At 36.4% G+C, this 22,070-nt stretch overlaps 1 protein-coding gene across 1 annotated transcript in view; it reads right to left on the bottom strand.

The window, feature by feature from the left end:
- LOC109112082 (ras-related protein Rab-6A-like) overlaps nucleotides 1–22,070 on the bottom strand; it is a 358,885-nt gene that overhangs the window by 3,797 nt on the left and 333,018 nt on the right. The window contains exon 2 of the mRNA XM_042758243.1: nucleotides 9,469–9,527. Within this exon, the coding sequence (XP_042614177.1) occupies nucleotides 9,469–9,527 (59 nt within the window). The remainder of the gene's footprint in view (nucleotides 1–9,468; nucleotides 9,528–22,070) is intronic.

The following is a 22,070-nucleotide window of genomic DNA, read 5'->3' as shown; positions in this document are numbered from 1 at the left end:
ATAATTCATTGTGAATTAAAAATAACCTTCAATTTAATATATCATATTATAAGCTGACGTTTCAGACCATTTTTTTTATATTACACACGAGGCATATAATATGTTTTTCTTAGCATATTCCATTGATTCCTGCACTGCTATTTACAGCCTCCTCTGAAAATACAGTGCAACAGTAATAGAAATTATATTTTACTCGAATGTAAGGAGAGATGGAAAGATACTGCTGGGTACAGCAAAATAAAATGAAGAAAACTTTGCTTGCTGTTGCTTTTCATTAGAGTGTGATTCATTAACCAATGACTTATGAGCTGATTCTTTTTAAGGAATCAGTCAAAAAGACTTACAAATTCACAAGTTATTAGTCTGAATCATAATCATACTATGAAATCAATCATTTAATGAACATGTCAGAGCAATTACTTACTAAACTGCAAGTCGTCTTTACTCACTCATGTCTCACTTTAAATCAGGGGTCACCAAACTTCGTCCCGAGGGCCGGTTTCCTGCAGACTAAACTCTTCAGGACACCAGCTCTCCAGGACCGAGTTTGGTGACCCCTGCTCTACATAAACTAAGACCCTCTATGAACCATATTTTGAAGACCCTTATGTTCAACATTTGTATTTCTTTCTTTCTTCTGTGTAAAAAATTTATTTTTTTCATACAGTGAAAGTCAATGGGGTCCCCTGTTATTTGGACTCCAATGTTTTTAAAAATATTTCATTTTTTGTGTTATAATTCTGGTTTATGCTTAGTGCAGGCTTCAAACATATATATGAAAAGGGATTTCTGTGACAAAAATAAAAAAGAAACCTCCCGTGTTTAAACAGTGTCAAGATGAAAAACCAAAGGTGTTGAGCTTTTCAAGGAAAGAAGGCGAGAAAGAGAGAGAGCGAGAGAAAGTGACGCCGATGTTAAATATAGAATCTTGCACAGCTACAGGAGTGCTCGCACAAAGAGATGCAGAATGAATTATTCATAAACATTTTTAATTATTAAGCTTCACACACATCAGCTTTAAAACACAGAGTGTGGTTTCCTGCACACCTCCTCAAAAGCCTCAGAGGTAAAAGGTGTTCCTCCTTGAATTCCTGTAGCTACTAAAATTCCTATAAATAAAGTGTAACTGGCAAATAAAACTGTGACAAGCACACAAGCAAAAGTTGTTGCCTGAGGTACCAAATGAGGAAGCAGGTAATTATAAGTCTTTATTTATGCTTCCAATACACCGCTCAGACAATATTGTCAGTTGGAGTTGGAGACCTGAATTATGCCTATTGAGAATTTTAGCATAAATATAGACTATAATGAACATCTAAAACATTATGAAAAAGCAGCCATCATAGCTGATATCGCACAGCAGACAGCACATGCCCTTTAGACATAGTACACCAGTCGCTGTGCCCCTAGGGATGGTGGCAGGAGTTTGATTTGAATCGAACGCCAATTAAAACTCCACCAGAAGAGAAATTAGCCACACTAATCTGCTTCACAAAGCACCACCTTGAGTGAATGTCAGGCCAAATGCTGTTTATCTGTTTATCTTTCTATTTGCATTTAATCAAAGCATAAATTTGAGGAATGCAGCATGCCCCTAGGTGAGCAGACTCAAAGCATGCTGGGAGCTTTGCTGCATATAAAGTGCCTGCCTGACTGTGATTGTACAGTCAGAGCCTCTAAATCATATTAGGAAGAATGAAAAGCTGGCCTGTAGATGAACATTTGTCAAATTCTACAGAATCAAATCTGGGCCTATGACTGAGTTGGTATTTATCCATAGTTTTAGACCTTGGAGAGTTGCCCATTTGGCATCGATACTCCTGTACCCTTAAGACGAATGACATGTGTTTCATTAAGGCATATTGATTGGAATGTAACTGCTCAATGCGGAACCTAAAGGGATGACGTCATTCAATCGGCCTGATGAACAATCTGAGACACGTTAAGCAATCGAGTGGGCTAATGTTGGGGCATCTGGTCAATATCAGGAAGGCTTTAACGTGTTTACATTATACAGCTACATTCATTGCCTTCAACATGTGACAGGATTCTTAAGGCTACTTAGGTGAGATGCGGAAATAAAATGGCGCACTATCCATTATTCATCTTCTTGGCAAGACAAAGACAAGATGTGTTTGATGGTTTTAAGTGATCCAAGTCATAGAATGTCAGGTAAGAAGAAGCATCTGGGCTTGTTTATCTATTTATTGAAGATTCAGATGCTACAGGTCATCTAGCCTGCAAAAGCAAAATTGTAAGCTGTTTTTATTGAATCAGACAAAATATTTTGACTGACTTAATACACTCGTTAAAGGGTTGTTTGAAATTGCACTTGACTCACTTACAAATAATTACTTTCAGTCATATCCAACTCAAAATGAACTAAGAACTTATACTGTATTATTTGTCTTTTTTAAAAGCATTAAAAAAATTCTAAGTTTGTGAGACTAATATTACTGACTTCATATGACGACGTGTATTTAAAGATAAAACTTCACAGCAGAGTTTTGTTGGAATAAATTGTCTCTTAATGGTTAATCTTTTTTTTTTTTTTTTTACAAAAAATTGCTTCTTTTTTCATGCAATCTTGTCAGAATGCATTATGAGACTGCATTCTCTATAAAAGAGACACATGTAAAGCTGCCATAGAATTTGAACAAAACAAGGTATATTAAGAGATAGCTGCTTACTTTTTTGGAGTAGCCTTCATGTCAAGTGTGTGGCTATGATGCTGTCTACAGAGGCAGCTCACTAGCTTTTGAACCAGAGCTTCAGTGTCTTCTCTGCTCCCTGGTTGTGCAGAGCAGAAAACAGTCACACTCTAGTGCCCCATGTTGAGTGGCAGCAACAACCACAACCACAAACACAGCTAGTCAAGCTGAATATCTGACAGGCAGTAAGTCTCTGCTCTTCCCTTTCATTTGCTTAATACTCTTCTAAATTTATTGCTCTGTTTCTAACCCCCACTTTATCTGTACTTAAATCAATTAGACGATAAAGTTGGAAAGTTTGATGATGTTCCTTATTCCCTTGGCCCACTTAAAATGGAAGAACTATGCTAGAACCAGTGCAGAAAGTGTCATTCCGACTTAAAAACCCCAGTGAAACATGTAGCGTGTGTTTAATACAGCTGACTGTTCAGCCCTTTCTAATGAAGTGTGAAGGTCTCAAGAGCACCACTAAAGAGAAAAGACCTGAAACCTCCTGCTGCACTGTGCATCACTTGATTAAACAACGGAGGGCTCATAGAATAAAGAATTTCTTGTAATTAACACTGTAAAAACATACCTAAACTCATACATTCACAGCAATTTCCATCAACACCAAAGGTTCAAGGTTTGGCTGCTTTTCCTGTAACTACAGCATGTTTCTCAATTCACAGTCATTCACAAGTAATCATATATTTTATGTAACTTTTGACCGTTGAGCGGTTAAAAAATAAAACTGCATGTCTTGTACTGTAGACGAACATTGATTTGGTTGTGCTTCGGCACTGCTCCTCTACGTGGATGAATGTGGTTTGAGGTACTTATAGATGTACATGGAAGAAGCATCAGTTCCCATGAATCGAAGATGGCAGCTTCCAGGTTGCTTTATTTCAGAAGCTGTATGTGCCAGCTAAGCAACTGCCATTAAAATAAATAGGAACGGCTAAATGAATAATGCAACAATTGTTTTTTTTGGTACTAAGGAATTTTAAGAGAAACAAGTTGATACTTGAATATAACTGAGAACGCATCCTGATTTATGACAGAGCAACCTCTGAACAATACAATTTTCCTCTGGGTTATTTTGTTATGATTCTTTGATGATTTTATATATCATCAACATAAATTGCAAGCAACAATTTTAAAATAATGACATTTTATTTCCTAAATAGTTGAGTATATGTTTGGTAGTGGGTGTCTATTTAGGGAAATACAGGAGCTTTTGCTCTAAATGGTCATTTTCTACTCACATTTCTCTCTAAATGTTGATGTAATAGACTCAGACAGTGCTTCATCTACATCAGATGAAAAGTCATAAATATGCTGATGTGCCTCTCTCATTTTGCAGAGAGCAGAAGACTGACAGATGATAGGAGCTGGGGTGATGCTCTCTGCTCTTTTGGCATATGCTATCATGAAAGCCCACTGCTAGACATCTTAAGGTCAATCTCAATGTTGAGAAGCAGCTTGATTTGAGCTTATTCAAGAATATGTAAATTAGAAAAGAGCTGGTATCCCTTCCTCTCTCCAGTGTAACTGTAGAGAGTAACAGCTCATTAAGATGCCTTTTACTTCTCAAAGGTGACACTGATGAGGCAGTATATTTTATTCATATGCAGATGACAAAAGAAACGGTTTGGTTTAAGTCAAATTCAGTTGCTATCAATGAGCAATAAATATGACTGTATGGCCACAGTCTGAAATGAGATTCTGGAATCTGAGCTTCATTAAGAGCATGTGATCCCTCATGTAAAAATAAAGCATTCGAGGATGGAATTTGACAAAAAAAAGTACTTTCTGCTGTCCCAGTGATGACACAACCAAAAGTAAAGAGACTTTTTAAAGATGTCTACATGACCAAAAGTACATCTACACACACATATAAAATAAACATAATAATATATAGCTATATAATATATTTAAAATGCAGGACATATATATCTCTGGCATCTCATTTAGAAACACATGCCAAATTCTTAAAAATGCCACTAGCACTCTTTGTATTAATGCTGTTTTTATGTGTTTTTAAAAAAACTTACCATGTTGGTGTATATAACCATCAAGTTAAAATAATATATTTCTTTAAATCTTGAGTACATATAAGTGTACACACCATAATCATTTTTCAATCATAATCAATTTTCAAAAAATACAGTATATATATATATATATATATATATATATATATATTATATATATATATATATATATAGTTGCACCATATGACATGAACAAACCTTGAGTTGCCATAAAATTATCAAATTATCTGACAATGTAAGAGATTTCATGCAATCATGTATTCAAGTCATTGAATGATTACGATATTACACTATTTTTTGATTACATTATTATTTATATTTGTTTTTATATTAATAGAAAACAAAGCATTTTAGTAAGAATTAATGCATGGTGCAAAACAACGCTCTGGATTTGAGATTCCATAATCTACCATCTCGTCAGAAAGCACAACACAGTCTGTTCACAAAGCACGCGTGTAATCTTATTACAGCTTGACACTGTAGTGCTACAGCATGCTTAGTTTGGTTTATGACGCAAACATAATCGTTACACACATTGTGAGACTACCGATCAGTGGCTGGTTAGAGCTTAACTCTATATTCTGTCATTTTATTAAACTACTATTGGTACTTTGTCAGTGTGGAGGACAACTGTAAGGGTCCATTTTTTTTATAATTTGCACTGTACATTTATATAACAAGATATTAACAATAGAGTGAATACATAACATTAATCCTTATTTGTTGCTGATGAGGTTTCCATTTGGCATAGAAATGTACTCAGTGTTCTACTAAAGTTTAACTGCCATTTTAAGAAAAAATACTGAAGTTTTAAGAGTAATTTGTGAACACAGTGTTAGTGCAGCAGAATGGAGAGGATATAAAGAGAGAAAGGCAAGATCAAGGCCAGAGAGACTTAGAGAGCCGTCATCATGCATAATATGTCTCAGACAGCTGGACTATTGTGACAGTTAGAACCTGTAGTGCACTAAAGCTGTGACTCAGCCCAAACACAAAGACATCTAAATAGACATATGCCTAAAGAGCATTTCAGCCTGAAAAAAAGATTATCCATTCACATCATTTCACTGTCCTTTAGGTTTTATGGGTTATAAACCATGCAAAAAAATTGTGGAAAGCATTCAAGTCTAATACAAATGACATAGCATTTTGACAGAACACAGACAAATACACTAATCATGGGTACTTTTGACTACTTGTAGTACTTTGACTACTTAACTACTTTGTGAAAAAATGTGAATTGTCCTCTAAAAAGCTTGGTGTGACAGTAATGGGAGGAGAATTGGAAAAAGTGGTAATCCCAAATTAATTGATGTGATAATGATCTAAGAAGTCAGAAGGAGAATCACACCACAAAGCTGTATGATGTATAACAGGTTATTTATAAGGTTATTAATAAAACAGTAGTTTTGTTTTATTATCAATAAAACAAAAGCTAGAACTGTTAGGTACTAGATCAGAACCGACTTCCCTTTATAACAACTGACGATGGAGTTTTACTATTTACAGCACTAACAATAACTGACTAACAAACACAATCCATCCACTAGTGCTCACTAGTGATGGCTATCTTATACTGTATACACATTTCTCCCTCTCTTACTTATTGAAACCTTCCATTTCTATATTCTAAATCAAACGGTGCCTCATTCCATTCCATAGATATGATCAAAGAAGAGCTATAACAAATGCCAATAAAAAAAAATAAAAAATAGGTTGCATAAAACAAAACATACACTTGCAAAAAAATTCCATTCATAACTAAAATTATGTGTCTGTTCCCATGTCAGACTCTGTTCCTTGTTTTGTGTGTGTTTTGCTCCCCATGTGCCTTCATTGCCCTTATTTGGTCAGGTGTGCACATTGGCCAGTTATCCAGCACGTTGTGATTGGCCAAATGCCTCAAGCGTGTGACGGAAATGTTATGCCCCTTAACATACTGTGATGCTGTGTGTCACAGCGCAACAAGACAAAACCAATAAAACCCATTACAGAACAAGGCATTTGTTGCATCCAGTGGAAACATAATTACTGATTATGATGACTTATACTGTCTTTTTACGCGTTGCATTTGTACTGCGTAAACATAAAACCATGTCCGCATTTGTGATCGGAGAAACGACAAACAACAAGCGCTACTCTACACTGCTCAAAACTTGTGTTTTAATCATCAGTGGCAAATACTTTACATATGAAAACATACTTACAGGCTGTGAGTCAGCAGTGCCAGACTTTCCTTGCAAAGTTGGAACTGCCCCACTTTATAGAAACAGACACCGGCATTGTAGGCTACTGGTTCAGAAAACAGTCCTTGTCCTCCGTAAAATGCGCTGCACACATCTGTATATTTGGGTTGAACTGTTCTGGGACAGTGTTGTAAATACAACTGAACCACTGATTTCTAGTTGTGTCCTCTTTTGAAAGACCAAACAAAGTAGTTTGCTTTCACAATGAAACACACAGCGTCTCCACGACATAGCAGCGGCGGCGGCGACAGTGAGAATAAAAGTTACGCCTTCTTTCTTTGCGTGAACATTTGGCTGGCGTTATGCAAATCTTCCCAAATCTTGACGTAGACGTAGGGGCGTGTTAGAATGAGCCGTTTTAAGTAGGAGTGGTTGACTCTTAACTTTTATAAAGAATATCTCTTTGGATTTGAGACTTTAGTCTTTGCAACTTAACAGATCTTCTTTATGCACCAAGAGCTTGTAACACTCCAAAGAGAAAGGAAAAATTTAAATCGCATGATTCCTTTAAATGTCTGGCAGGACATGGATGAATTAGAACATTTCTGGCTAAATTAACCTGGCATATTCTTGAATATTAGGAAAAAGCAATTAAAAATACACAGAAAATAATAAAACTATCACAAACTATCATTTAAAACTACAATTATTGTTATTCCTTTTCTTTTTCACATCATTTTCCTGCACTCATACTGTTTTATGTGTTTGGCCTGTTTTTTTTTTTTCTTTCTCCATTTTTGTCACAGATGGAGTTTGGATTCCTTGGCGCGGTTGACTTTGGCTTCCTTAGTTGGGGACACTTAATTTTTGGCAATATTGTCAACTTGATTCCATAGACACTATTTGAAGAGAACAGAACTGAGCTGGACGATGATATCACTGAATCAATGATGAACTGACTGAAAAATACTTTTGTCCTCTTTTTAGAGTTGCTACAGCAGAATTTAATTTTCGCATTATTAACACACTATTTTCCTATTAAACACTGTAAAGCTGCTTTGACACAATCTGTACTGTTTAAAGCGCTATATAAATAAAGGTGACTTACTTGTCTTTTCTTTTCTTTAAAGTCGTGATGAGAGATAAGAAGCAACATATCTAACACAGGCTCATTGAAAATACGTTACTGTGGATAAATTTCTGCAGAACCTTGCAGACAGAACACTACGGTAGATTTTGCAGCACTTTTTAGATGACACAGCCACAAAAGGCGCTTGTTGGGGTTTTACTGCCACTAATCTATTACTAGTCTAGTCTATTTCACCTGGAAACTGCAGTGAAATGTATGTATGTAGTTTTGTCAACTAGATGCAACCTCAACGGCCATAGGCACAAGAACACGGGAACCAGACAAGTCCTCTGCACCTGTTGCAGCCTGGAATTAAACCACATCATGCTGGTTTCCTCTGGCCAGAGACTGAGCCTGGTTTCTCCCAAGGTTTTTTCTCCATTTGTGTCACCGACAGAGTTTTGCTTACTTGCCACTGTCACCTTTGGCTTGATTAGTTGGGGACGTCTGAATGATTGCACAGACACTATTGGAAGAGAGCTGAACTGAATATTGGCATCACTGAATCATCAATGAACTGACTTTAGCTGGAAAAATGACTCTTTGTTGTTGTCTTTTTACATTATTGACAAACTATTTTCCTGTTTGACTCTTGTGAAGCTGCTTTGACACAACCAGTATTGTATAAAGCGCTATACAAATAAAGGTGACTTGACTTGATTGACTAGTTTTGCAGAAATGCAGACAGAGTCAAAAAAAAAAAAAAAAAAAAAAGTAGAGTGGGGGGCTTGGTTCTATCCATTAGTTGCTGATTGGGATGGAAGATGTCGGTGTTACACTCATAATGAATGTGAGCTGCAGTCTATTTTAGAATGGTGGGGTTTACAGCAAACGTTGGTTGTTTTCACAGGAAGGTTGAGTTTTAACATTGTGATGAACCATTACATAAACATGAACAAATTGTGAATTTTCATGATGACTTTAAAATCATCTTGGGGGACAAAACACATCTCACATGAGGTGGATTGTTTCAAAAAGCATGCTTTCCACCCTCACATTATTCAACAATTCACAAACAGTCTATAAGCACCTGCAGTGTGCTTTCACTGAAAATCTGGATTCCCATTTAGCAAGAGTTTCGCCTACACAGTATCATATACAGTGTGATAATGAACTGACCATATATGTATATTCATCTCTGCTCCTGCTGATTCAGATGAGTTTGGAGGTGAATATAGAATGAATAATCAAATTTTGCAAATGTGTTTGTGATTCAATAACCACATAATCATGGTGAACATTTAGAATCAATTTGGAAGAATTGTCTTCACAAATGAAAGACTGAACTCAGCCCATTATGTTTTCTAAAGATGACTCTTTGATGCTGCACAATAAGGGGAGGGACACTTTGGAGTTGTCTGAGTGACAGAATGACAAGGACGTCAAGCGGCCCGGCAGCTGCCTACCTGATACGTGTTGTCAAAGCTGTCGTACATGAAGCGTGTGATCAGGGAAGTCTTCCCCACTGCAAGAGAACAAAGAGAAGAGAAACATTAAAATATAAGCCATTTGAAAGCAGACGGAGACTGAGGAAGCCAGTGATGCCTGCCTGGGCTTACTGGATTGATTTGCAAGCTGTGGGTTGCCAACTGCGCTAATTGAAACCTCTGCCAAGAGATCTAATCATTCAATAGTGAGACTAAACCAGAAGGTCGTCAGTGATGTTATGGCACCATTGAAAATTATTGCATTAGGACTACAGACTTTAAAATAAAGGTTCCACAAGGTGGTTCTTGCAGTGATGCCATAGACAGAACAATTTCTGGTTGCCAAATAAACCTTTCAGTGAACAGTTTTTAAAATAATATATATGTTTTTCATAGTGTGAAGAAAACCTTTTTTCACTATAAAGAACCGTTTGTGTGGTAAAAAGATTTCATTGATGTAAAAGGTTTTTTATAGAAACACAGGTGCCAATAGAGAACCTAAACAATCTCTAAGCAGTCTTAGATTTAAAGATTAAAAAGGATTTCTTTTATGGTAAGAATAGACTCATATTGTCATCATCTGTCATATGAAATTGGCACATCTTCCAGAGCAGCACATAACAGTGTTTTATTTTCACATCTATATTTCATGAATGGTAATATTCCCAAGCTTTTTGAAGCTCCTTCATGCAAGCAATAAAAAAGGCATTAAAAGGTAGATTATTTAGATTTTACTTCTTTTGAGGCAGGTTTATTAAATAAGAAAACAGAAAACAGTTGAAAATATCCCAGTAATGGCATCACAGAACCTAAGCTCAGATATGAGACTGCAATAAAAACATCAGTACAACTTCATCTGCCCTGCTGACCTGAGATTCCCCTAAGACACAAAAGAAAAAAACACAAGAAAACCTAACTGTGTAGATGAATGGATGAATTTACCCACACCCACACACAGAAAATAACTCTTAGCTACAGATTAAATAAAGGAGAGAGCAGGATCTCTCATGGCTGAGAAGATTTTGCAGCGAGTTGACTGGAGGCTGCAGGTCACAAGTCATTTAAATGCTAATTTTCCCTAAGACACCGATCTGTCTCAGTTTAAAAGCCAGGAGGATCAAAATTAATGGGACTCATAAGGCTTTATCTAATGCTTTTGAGTAAATACTGAATTATGGTTTGGGCTATGCCCATCAAACGAACTGTGATCACTGAGTGCAGACGAAACTGCTGGATTGAAGACATTTGTACTCATTGGGAGTGCTAGCGGAGAGATAGCCAGTCGTCCCTGCTATAGCCAATGCTGAGAGGCAGACGCTAACATACATAACCCATCAGCTCCTACTGCATCAAGACCGGTGGGAATAATACATCCACGGCTTTTGATCAATTGAAAATTGAATCCTTGTTTAAGAAGTATTAATTTCTTACTGACCCCAAACTTTTTAACAGTAGTGTAGTTTGAATCCTAAACAGAGATTTAAGAAAAACAGATCATCATTCCACTGAATAGCAAGCAATCTTTTCCTTCTATATTCTGTCTTTTTAGAATCCACCAAACGGATTGCTCAAACTCTGTTCCTAATGGAGTTCTGGGCGTCTAATTTTAGTCCTGTTAAATATTTAACATTATGTAATTTAGTTGAGCAGAGGGCATCCAACATTTTTCAGTTAATCACCTTTTCCAGACAGCAGAGCAGAGCTGGACATAGGGCTTAGTGCTTAGACTTTACTGTGATAGATTGGATTTGGTGCTTTGACTCCACTAAGAGTGCCCATTAGAGGCACAATCAGATAATGGATACAGGATAAGGAAATGGGAAGGAAGAGACTAAAGTAACTAAAGCATGTCGAAAAATGTAAGGGTAAGCTGGCGGTTTAATGGGAGAAGCTGCAGATAGATTAAACTAGAAACAGAATTTTGCCTTGTATCTTTAAACCACATATACTGTATACCAAAAGGTACATTTATAAAAAAGTGTTCAGTGCTGCACAGAGAAGGCAGGGCTATTTAATGGTAGGAAAACCTACTCCAAATACATTGACAACGTGCCACAACAGGTCAATGTGTTTACTGAACTGTATCTTATTTCCTGGGCAATAACAGAGGAAATAACACTTCAATAGCTTTTTTTTTTTAGCTAACACAACATTGTATACACTTGTATCAAAATTGACTTTCTAAAATAAACCCACCCTGAGAAATATCCAAATCTTATTAAAGAACTATACTGATGACATGAACTGATTACATGAACGCAACGACGGTGGAGGCTTCTGGTACAGAGATTCCCATCTTTGATATCTCTTTAATGCACACTCGAGGCGCTGCCTGATAAATGTTAGCAGACCCGCCAAGAACTCCAAGAATTGAATTTAAAACAGCTTTATCTCATCACTATTATACATTCATGACCAATCCACTCATGTATGCTGATAAAATCCTCAGTACTAATGTTGTGAAACCGCATTTCGAGAGAGAAACAGGCTGAACTATGTAAAATGCCATAGACATTGCTAATGCCATAGACACTTCAGACAATATCAATTATGAAAGCTTATGCTTATCAGTCTGGCTAATGAACTTTATTTTAGACATTTTTTTAACTTATCATGCAGGAATTATTTAACTGTAATTAGTGCTTCTGATAATTAGCATACATTATTTAGCAGCATCTGTGCATGGTTAAATATGTAGGGCCCTCTCTTGATTTTTCACAAATTCTGTTTTCTGTTTTCAGTTTTCAATTATCATAAAATAAAAAATATTTAAGCTGTTTTATTTTTTCCCCCCTAAATTCAATTAATTTAATTATTATTATTATTTTTTTTTAATTCTGTGCTGTCTGTTTTAGTTTTTCCAGATTCTGTGTTCTATGATGCACATTTATCTTAAAAATACTCATTTTACAATACAATGGCAATATATTCCTGTTAAATCAAACTTTTGATTTTGGGGGTTGTTAAGATGTTTCTGTGTGACGATAGTTTATTAAATGAAATGGTAAAATGCAGTTCTGGAAATGTAGTTCATGTGTTCATGTCCTCATAAAGTAGGATGGCAGACTTTGTAAACGCCAGGAACATTATGCATGCTTAAATATGTGTACTAGACAAAACTGCTCCACTCAGGCACATAGATACACACTGAACATGCAGACTTCATATTTCATTTGTACATTATGCAGATGCAAATTTGATTAATTGCACAGCCCTACTTTTGATATATTTGCCAAACTCCATGACATTCCACATTACACAGTGAATTCTATTTTTATGATTGAATTTCACGATTCCGTCCATGTTTTCAGCATTACAGAAATCATAGGGTCCTATTCATTTTTCAACACATCTTTTTACATCATCATCACACTACAGTAATGTCATGAAATCAGACTACATAGAGACCAAGGACATAAGCAGTGCAGCAGAAAGCAAATAAACAGCAAAATAGTTGCTGATGTTTGTATAATGACACCTGCACATCTCTCCTTAACACATCTCTGTCCGTCAGCTACATGCTGTTCTTACATCCCAGGAAAGCTCATGTTTTGCTGCAAATTCTCTGAAACATTACACTCAGCAATGGCTGAAGCGGCATAGAAACACATTAGCCAGAGAGGCTGTTCAGTCTGTAGTTAACAGCTCAGGATACAAGGCCTTTAAAGAGAATGGAGGAATACAGAGTGATCTAGATACCGCACACATACAGTATGTCTCTTTCTATGTGCTCATTTCTCTACTGCAACCCACAAACTTGAATATGGTTGGTGTCTCAGCCATTGGTAGCCTCCATGCCTGCACTCTGCCATTAAACGAATCGTTCATTTAAAAAGTAATCATCCTCATGTCACTGCAAACCTATATGACTTTGGTTCTTCTGCAGAACACAAAAGAAGAATGGCACGAGGTTGAGTAAGATGGCAGAATTTTCATTTTTGGGTGAACTATCCCCTTAAAGTAAGTCTGAACCCCTCTTCCCAATTCATTTTACTTCTGTAATGTGACATGTATGAGCTTTTTACCATGAGGATGGAGTTATATAGCTAATATACACTCACTGGCCACTTTATTAGGTACACCTGTTCTATTGCTTGGTAACACAAATTGCTAATCAGCCAATTACATGGCAGCAACTTAATGCATTTAGGCATCTAGATGTGGTGAAGATGACTTGCTGAAGTTCAAATCGAGCATCAGAATGGGGAAGAAATGGGATTTAAGTGACTTTGAACGTGGAATGGTTGTTGGTGCCAGACGGGCTGGTCTGAGTATTTCAAAAACTGCTGATCTACTGGGAATTTCACGCACAACCATCTCTAGGGTTTACAGAGAATGGTCAGAAAAAAAGAAAATATCCAGTGAGCGGCAGTTGTGTGGATGAAAATGCCTTGTTGATGTCAGAGGTCAGAGGAGAATGGGCTGGTTAGAGATGATAGAAAGGCAACAGTTACTCAAATAACCACTCATTACAACCAAGGTATGCAGAATACCATCTCTGAATGTACAACACGTCGAACCCTGAAGCAGATGGGCTGCAGCAGCAGAAGACCACACCAGGTGATGCTCCTGTCAGCTAAGAACAGGAAATGGAGGCTACAATTCGCACAGGCTCACCAAAATTGAACAATAGAAGATTGGAAAAACGTTGCCTGGTCTGATGAGTCTCGACTTCTGCTGCGACATTCAGATGGTAGGGTCAGAATTTGGTGTAAAGAACATGAAAAGATGGATCCATCCTGCTTTGTCTCAACGGTTCAGGCTGCTGGTGGTGGTGTAATGGTGTGTGGGATATTTTCTTGGCACACTTTGAGCCCCTTAGTACCAACGCCACAGCCTACCTGAGTATTGTTGCTGACCATGTCCATCCCTTTATGACTACAGTGTACCCATCTTCTGATGGCTACTTCTAGCAGGATAATGCACCATGTCACAAAGCTCCAATCATCTCAAATTGGTTTCTTGAACATGACATGTGTTCACTTTACTCAAATGGCCTCCACAGTCACCAGATCTCAACCCAATAGAGCAGCTTTGGGATGTGGTGGAATGGGAGATTTGCATCATGGATGTGCAGCCGACAAATCTACAACAACTGCGTGATGCTATCATGTCAATATGGACCAAAATCTCTTAGGAATGTTTCCACCACCTTGTTGAATCTATACCACAAAGAATTAAGGCAGTTCTGAAGGCAAAAGGGGGTCCCAACCTGGTACTAGCAAGGTGTACCTAATAAAGTGGTCAGTGAGTGTATACTGTATATATGTTATTTGGAAGAAAAAAAAAAAAGTCAGAATAGACAGAATGGTGTGCTTCTACCATCTACCAAGGGTTAAAGAGGTCATGTTAACCAGACAAATCCTGGCCTCTTGGTTGCCCGTAACAGTCCTGAAGAGTGAGAGCACCATCAGTGCTGTGAGGCCTGCCAGGAAGGAATCTGTGGCTCAGCTCCTACTTAATTTCTCAAATTCTGCATGTTTGTTTATAATGAATGTCTGGAGACACAGGACTTGCAGCAGATTTGTGCTACATGCAGCCTAATGAATCAAATGGGAAATATTCCATGTATGTTCATGTAAAGATAAGAAGATTTATGATTTATAGGTAAGGCTAAACAGTATATAGAGAACAGGGATGGTTGTAACACTGCTTGCTGTAACTTCTGCAACTCAGTGTTTTTTTTTCTGATTTATCACAAATGTTGATACAATTTTCTGCTACAAATAGAAAATTTCTGCTACGAGTGGGTTTAAGCAAAATCTTATAACACAACATGATATAAACATATAGATATATATCACGACATAGATTTGTTTGCTGAAAATAAGATACAATACCAACATTTTAAATACCACTGAAATGTAACAATTCTCAATACCAATTTCAGTATCACTGCAAAAACTAATACTAGACTGACTAAAGGAAATGAAATGTTCTCAAACTTACCGACAAGTAAACAGTAATAAAATAAGGACAATGAAACAAATTACTAGCTATAGCACAAATAAAGACAATTAAATAGTTTAAATTTTGTATATTTATTTTGTTAATCGAATCTACAATTTTTTTTTTTTATTATTTGAATTATTTTTATATTAACCGCATCCTCACATCCAGTCCATGACTTTTCATATTTAGGTAAACTATCACTTTACAAATAAAAAAAAAAAAAAAAAAAAAAAAATAACATATATATATATATATATATATATATAAATATTATATTATATATATATTATATATATTATATTATAAATAGTTATATTTCAGAACTTATGTCATATTTTAGTTATTATATATAGATAACTTATGTATCGGAGTATATATATATATATATATATATATATATATATATATATATATATATAAAATAGACTCCGATGACATAAGTTCTGAAATTTAATGTTCATTAGTCTAAACGCAAATTATAACCCAAAAGTGTAAACCTTTTTCTTTTTTTGCTTCAACCTTATTCTCTTTTTTCTGTATATCTAGCCTATTTGTATAAATAGACTTACAACATATACTAACTTAGAAGGGTGGTCAACAAGTATAATTGTGATTTCATCCCCTTTCATCCACAGCTAATTTCTAAATGGTTAGAATTGCTGTTTTAGCTCACCACGTGTTACAAAAATCAGTAGTCTCCTTTACTTTGTGTTGTGTGAGAGTACATATGTTGGTGCCAGTTTCCAGATTCCTGCTAGCACAGTGTCACATGTGTTTTTAAATGAAGGCCTCCCGACTAATCAATGTCCCTAAAATGTATCTAAAAATTAGTTTTACATTAGCTCTATTTGGTCCATATTCAGCCCAGCTTTAGCGCAAAACTGTTTCATCTTGACATTTGGACAAATCAATATTTTTTTCTTCAGGGCCTGAGACCTATCGATTGCGATTAAACTCTAATTGACGTGGAGAGTTGGACTGGTCTTCCTCAGACACTGAGAATAAAGAACGGCCCTTTGAACACTTCTCCCTGGATACCAGCCCCTACGTGAAGCTCAGTAGAAGCCCCAATCACTGGCTGATCTAGCCCTGCTATACAAAACCTTAGTTGTAAAGAGCTGTCGATACATCAGCATCAAAGCCACTCGCATCTAATGCTTGCTAACATGGTCATGACATTTGCATATGCAAATGTCTCTCCCGTGGAACTCCTTTAATTAGGCATGGGTGTTACCACGATGAGGCTAGGCATTGTTTATTGTGATTTACTGGTATTCACAGTACAGCATAATGGTGTACGATTCGAATCCCCTACTGTTAAACGTCGACCATAAAGACTGGTGGATCGACTTCTAATTTGCTTATGTTACAAGTAACAATAGGTAGTGCAGTAATTTCCTTAAAGTCTATCTAGGGGTACCTCTTTTTAGGGAGTTTGAATGCAAAAGCTTCTCTTTTGGTGCGAGGGGTCATTATTTTAACCAGAAATAAAATATGTAGGCTTTCAAATTCTGGTTAGCTGAATGTCCTTTGTATGCAAAAACAACAACAACAAAAACGCACTTTAATGGGCATTATGAGAAGCTTTTGCTGGATGCACTGCATCTGATCCAAACACCCCTGGGAGGTCACTAGCTATCAATTATACAGTGCTGTCAATGATATCTTAATATGCATAAGTGCTGTGCTCGAAGTCACACAATCGAGCAATTAACAGGTTTCTCCTTTAATCAGGAGTGCCTCCTATCTGTCTGTTCAAAGGCACTGTGGTGGGGGTTGGCAGCATGAGGCCCAATTAAAACCAGTATAGGAACATCTGCTGCCCCTAAAAAGCTGTTATTAGGCATCTTAACCTGCAGGGCCCACACACCTCTAGGCTGCCAGATTAAAGTCTTTCACAGTTAGGCTCAAATGAGTAGATGCAAAGGAACAGAAACCACATGCTAAAGGTCAAACTTATACCTTCTGGACAAGCAGCCACACAGAGAGAACACTGATACACATTTCATAGAGAAAGAGAAAAAAAAATTATGGGCTTTTCAATTATCTAATGATATTTTTGGTCAATGAAAAATAAAAGTATACACAATAAAAAAGGAAAATATGTGCTACAGGACTGTACTCTTTATATTCATGCTGGTTTCATATGGTTTAAAAAAACGATTATACCATTTTCAAAAAAGTTTAAATTTAAATACTTTACAAGTTGAATACATGTGACGGTATGGTACACAATAATTATTATTTAAAAGAGGTACAACTTTTTTAAACAAATTATTTTTTATATTTTAAAGTATTTTTATATAATAATTTATTAATAAATATCATTATGTTTTTGGGGAGTCACACCACATGCCATTTACAATCTGAATTAACCTTGCCCTGTCATAATAAATCTGATATTTAAAAATACTTGACATAATCATGAAGATCTGTAGGTGTTGTTTATATGACACAATTTGCTGTTATGTTTTTTCCTTGCATGTTGGTCACATTACTTTTTCTAGTTACATATGAGGCCTTAGAATGAACAATCAATTGTATTTTAATTTTTGAACAAATTATGTCATGTCATTGACCCTCTTGCTTTTATGATTCAAATTCCAATATTATCTAAAAAGCAAACAGGACTAAGAATTTGTGCCTAATTAAAACATGGTTGTTGACTAATAAAAAGTCTGGGTTATTTCTTCAGAGTTTTAGACTGTACGGAGTAGATAACATTCTGAACAGCATCAGCCCACACAATTTTCCTGTGGCCTGCTGGAGAAAAAACAAGTTTTCTTTTAGGGTATTAAATAAGGTTCTGCAACTATGCTTTTGCCAAAAGACAGATTAATAGTAAAGGTAATTGGAGAAGCTAATTAAAAAGATTCTGCACATATGGCGCCTGAAAGGATGGCTTTAATATATTTTATTCATTAACACTTCTGTCAAAACTTCTTACTTCTTTAACTTCAAGTAATCTCAACATTACCTTTTTTATTACCTTTTTTTCATGTAACTTCAACATACTGAACTGGAACATTGTTCTTTTTAGCTTGAGACCATATATATACATATATACATATATACATACATACACATACATACATACAGTGGGGACATTTTATTTCATTTTGTACGTTTCCCCAATTAACAACAAAAAAAAAATGTAATTTTGTATGCAATTTTTATGCAAATCAATCTCTAACCTTTGGTTGGCAATCGGTCTTTATCCGTTCAAATAAACCTACCACAAAAATGACAGATCCTTCATTTCTTTGTAAGTGGGCAAACATTTTTTACAATCTCTATAAATAAATTTATATTTTGATGAATGTTGACCTATGTAGAGGTCAGAGCTCCAACTTTACATGCAAGCAATTTAGTCAAAAGTGCATTTAGTGCATTTAAGAGGCCGTTCACATTCAGTCAGTCATATTTATTTATAAAGCACATTTGAAACCACCAGCTGTTGGCCGAAGTGCTGTACAGTAAATAAATGAGTTTTAAGAAGAGAAATATCAAATATCGAATATCATAGGACATGTTCTTGCATTCAAAATGAGCCAGACACGGAGGAATGGAACATAGACAGTAATAACTATAGCAATGGTCAAAGACATAGGAGAATGAATTGTAGGTCAAGGACAGGGTAAGAGTCAATGACAAAAAAGAAGGTCCACAAAAAACAAAAGGAAAATGATTTTAAAATGTACTCTTTGTATTCATTTTGGTTTCATATGGTTTTAAAAAACATTTACACTATATCCCTAAAGCTGTCATAGTGTACCATTAAGCAAATTGTAATAACATATTATTAAAAACATATAATTCCTTACACCTCGAATAAATGTGTATCTTGATCACTATTTTAAAATATTTTTTTTCAGGGTAACAAATATAACACAAATTTTACAAATATCATGAATTCATAATTCCTAAACATCATTATGTTTTTAATTACAGCATTGACTCATAAAAGAACAGAGCCGTAATCAGTCTGCAAGCTAGTCTCTGATGAAAAAGCATCTATAGCCAATTTGGCCAGTCCAGCGTGAACAGATGCACATTCTCTCTGAAGGTGGCGCTTACATCTCCAAAACAATGACATCTCCTCGCAGTGATCCCTCGCTAAAGCATGCCAAAGAGAAATGGCTCCTGCCTTACACTCTGGGGCTTTGCCATCATGCACTCCCCCTGAGACAGACAGCCAATCAGAACCCTGCGCCACGCCCTGGGACTGCTTCCCGCTTGCCAAGAGATGGATAAAAATAAACGACAGCCGGGTGGCGTCTTGGCCCAGCCGCCTCCACACGACACTGGGACGTGAGCCCAACACACCGGAAAGAACCGTACAGCATCAAAAATTCATTAGAGAGAACAGGACAGGAGAGGAGAGGAGAGAAGAAGGAAAGTGATGGCTAAGTGAAGCAGAGGGGGTGAAAATGGGATGTCAGTAGAGACGGTAGATATGGATTTTTGCTCTGTCTGGTGTTGACCTGAGAGCTGTGAATGTGCAGAGACCACCAAGCACATTAACTTAACTTAAAAAGGTAGGGCAAGTGACAGTCATGCATCATTGTTGTGTCCCGCATATTGTTCATTTTCAGCCACCAAACCTTGAATGTAAATGAAAATGCTTGAAGCTCAAACAGAACCCATGATGGCAGGTTTGTACCTTTTTTTTTAAAGTCTAGTTTCACAGGGATTCTTTTGAGCCCCCCCGAAACTCAGAGCCAACTACCGTGCACCCATTCACCTTCACTGACTCGCCATTGAGATGACTCAATATCCTCCAAAGAAAAATGTACTGTCTGTAAAGACAGCACACATTCATTAGGGAGAGACGAAGAAGAGAAAAGACATTAGATTAGGACATGCCAGTGCAACGGGTTTGCTCTTAAAAGCTCTAGCAAGCCATGTTTGCATAATTAACTCAGCAATCAGGAAGCTTGCAGTATGTTCTTCTGAAATTATCTTTACCATCCAGTCAGGCATGAACAAAGAGCAATAGACGATGAGCTGTTCCCTGTTCTTTCTGGAGAGGAAACATATATGCAATTTTTCTGTAAGCATTTTGTCTACAAGCAGCTTTGAGCTTCTTTTAAAGAAATTAAAAGTGAAGAGTGTTTTTTGTGACATGCTTCACACGATATACTAGAACAGAGGCAACATTTGTAGGCGAATTTCTAAACAGGCTTCCTAAAGGTCTGATTTTGGCGTGGGACTATGTGTTTATTGGATGGGTCAATATTTGAGAAATTCAATTCCATCTGATGATGCTTGTGGCGCAGAAATGACACACTTCACTTTTAACTGTGACATTTACATAAGTAGATTATGTATCACTGCTATGTTTCTATCCTAACTTATAATAAAATTCCAACCCTATTTGCTTTGTGGACTTTAGTCCCATCGCCTCATTCCCTTTGTCCCAGAAATAATCCCAGATTTTCAGTTTTTTTTTGATGTACTGTGAGGTATCGTTGAGCAGGATTTGGAAGACTACTGTATGTAATCCTCTTTCAGCAAAAGGAATGAATGGAATGAGTAAGAAATTTCTCCATCCAAGCCCCTTAATGGTCCTCTCAGAACTCAAATGAAGCCTAACGACACCTCTTTAGAAGATCCACCTTCCGTAAAATTCATAAAATGCTTGTTTTATATGAAATAAATAATAAATCACTATATAACATTTGTATATAGTGGTATGATCTTGTACTTTGACAATATCTGGGTTGTAATTACTGCAGGATTCTCAAGGCCTAATCTCAATTTCTTGTGTAGTATATTATGTAGAACTAAAATCCTGATATCGGAGTAGGACATTGTGAGTTTTACGGTCTCTTGCAATAAGAATCCAGGCTGGTTTGATGCTGGTGGATCAGCAAAGCCATATTGTTCACCAATAAATAGCTAAGCTGATTGACCAGTGACCACCATGGTTTTTCTGGTGGTGCTGTTTGACCAAGGAAGTGTTGCTGGTTAAATGATGACAGAATTTTACTTTTTTGGGTGAACTTTAATCTATAGTTAATAGGCCTTGTTAGAATATCTGATGAAAAAAATACCTTAACCCAGCCTAAGATGAGTAGCTGGGTTTTTGCAAATTTACATAAACGGAATTTAAATGAATTCAAATTCAAAGAAATTCATATAACCTTAATAAATGGACAAGAAAAAAGGACAGTCAGAACAAACAAGACTTGACAGCCTTATTTGAACGTTTCGAAGGTTTAAAAAAATTTGTATGTATTAAAGACATGTATTTATATGTATTACAGATTTCCATCTTCCAGGGTGGAAGAAACTTCATGTCCCAGAATGCAATATCCTGTTATTTGAATCGTAATTCAGTAAATTTCCTGTGCTTTGAATTCAGCTTTCTCTGAGAAGTGGCCGAATCAACTGAAATTAGATATAATGAATTAAAAGGGAATCGATTCTTATTTTCAAAATTTTGCCCAAATTTGCTGTCCAACTAAGCCCAGCATTAAAGTGTGACTCTCAAAATGTGTGACTGTCACCCAAGTATATTTTTTCTTATTCCTTAATGCACTTCTGCTTATTTGTGCTTCTCCAGCAGTTCACTGCCATTCAAGTTACAGGTCAATATTGTAAATTCAACAGACATCAGACACTGG

The sequence above is a fragment of the Cyprinus carpio genome, chromosome A6, assembly GCF_018340385.1.
Source record: "Cyprinus carpio isolate SPL01 chromosome A6, ASM1834038v1, whole genome shotgun sequence".
In the NCBI taxonomy this organism is placed as follows: Eukaryota; Metazoa; Chordata; class Actinopteri; order Cypriniformes; family Cyprinidae; genus Cyprinus; species Cyprinus carpio.
This window is presented reverse-complemented; position numbering and strand designations above follow the sequence as displayed.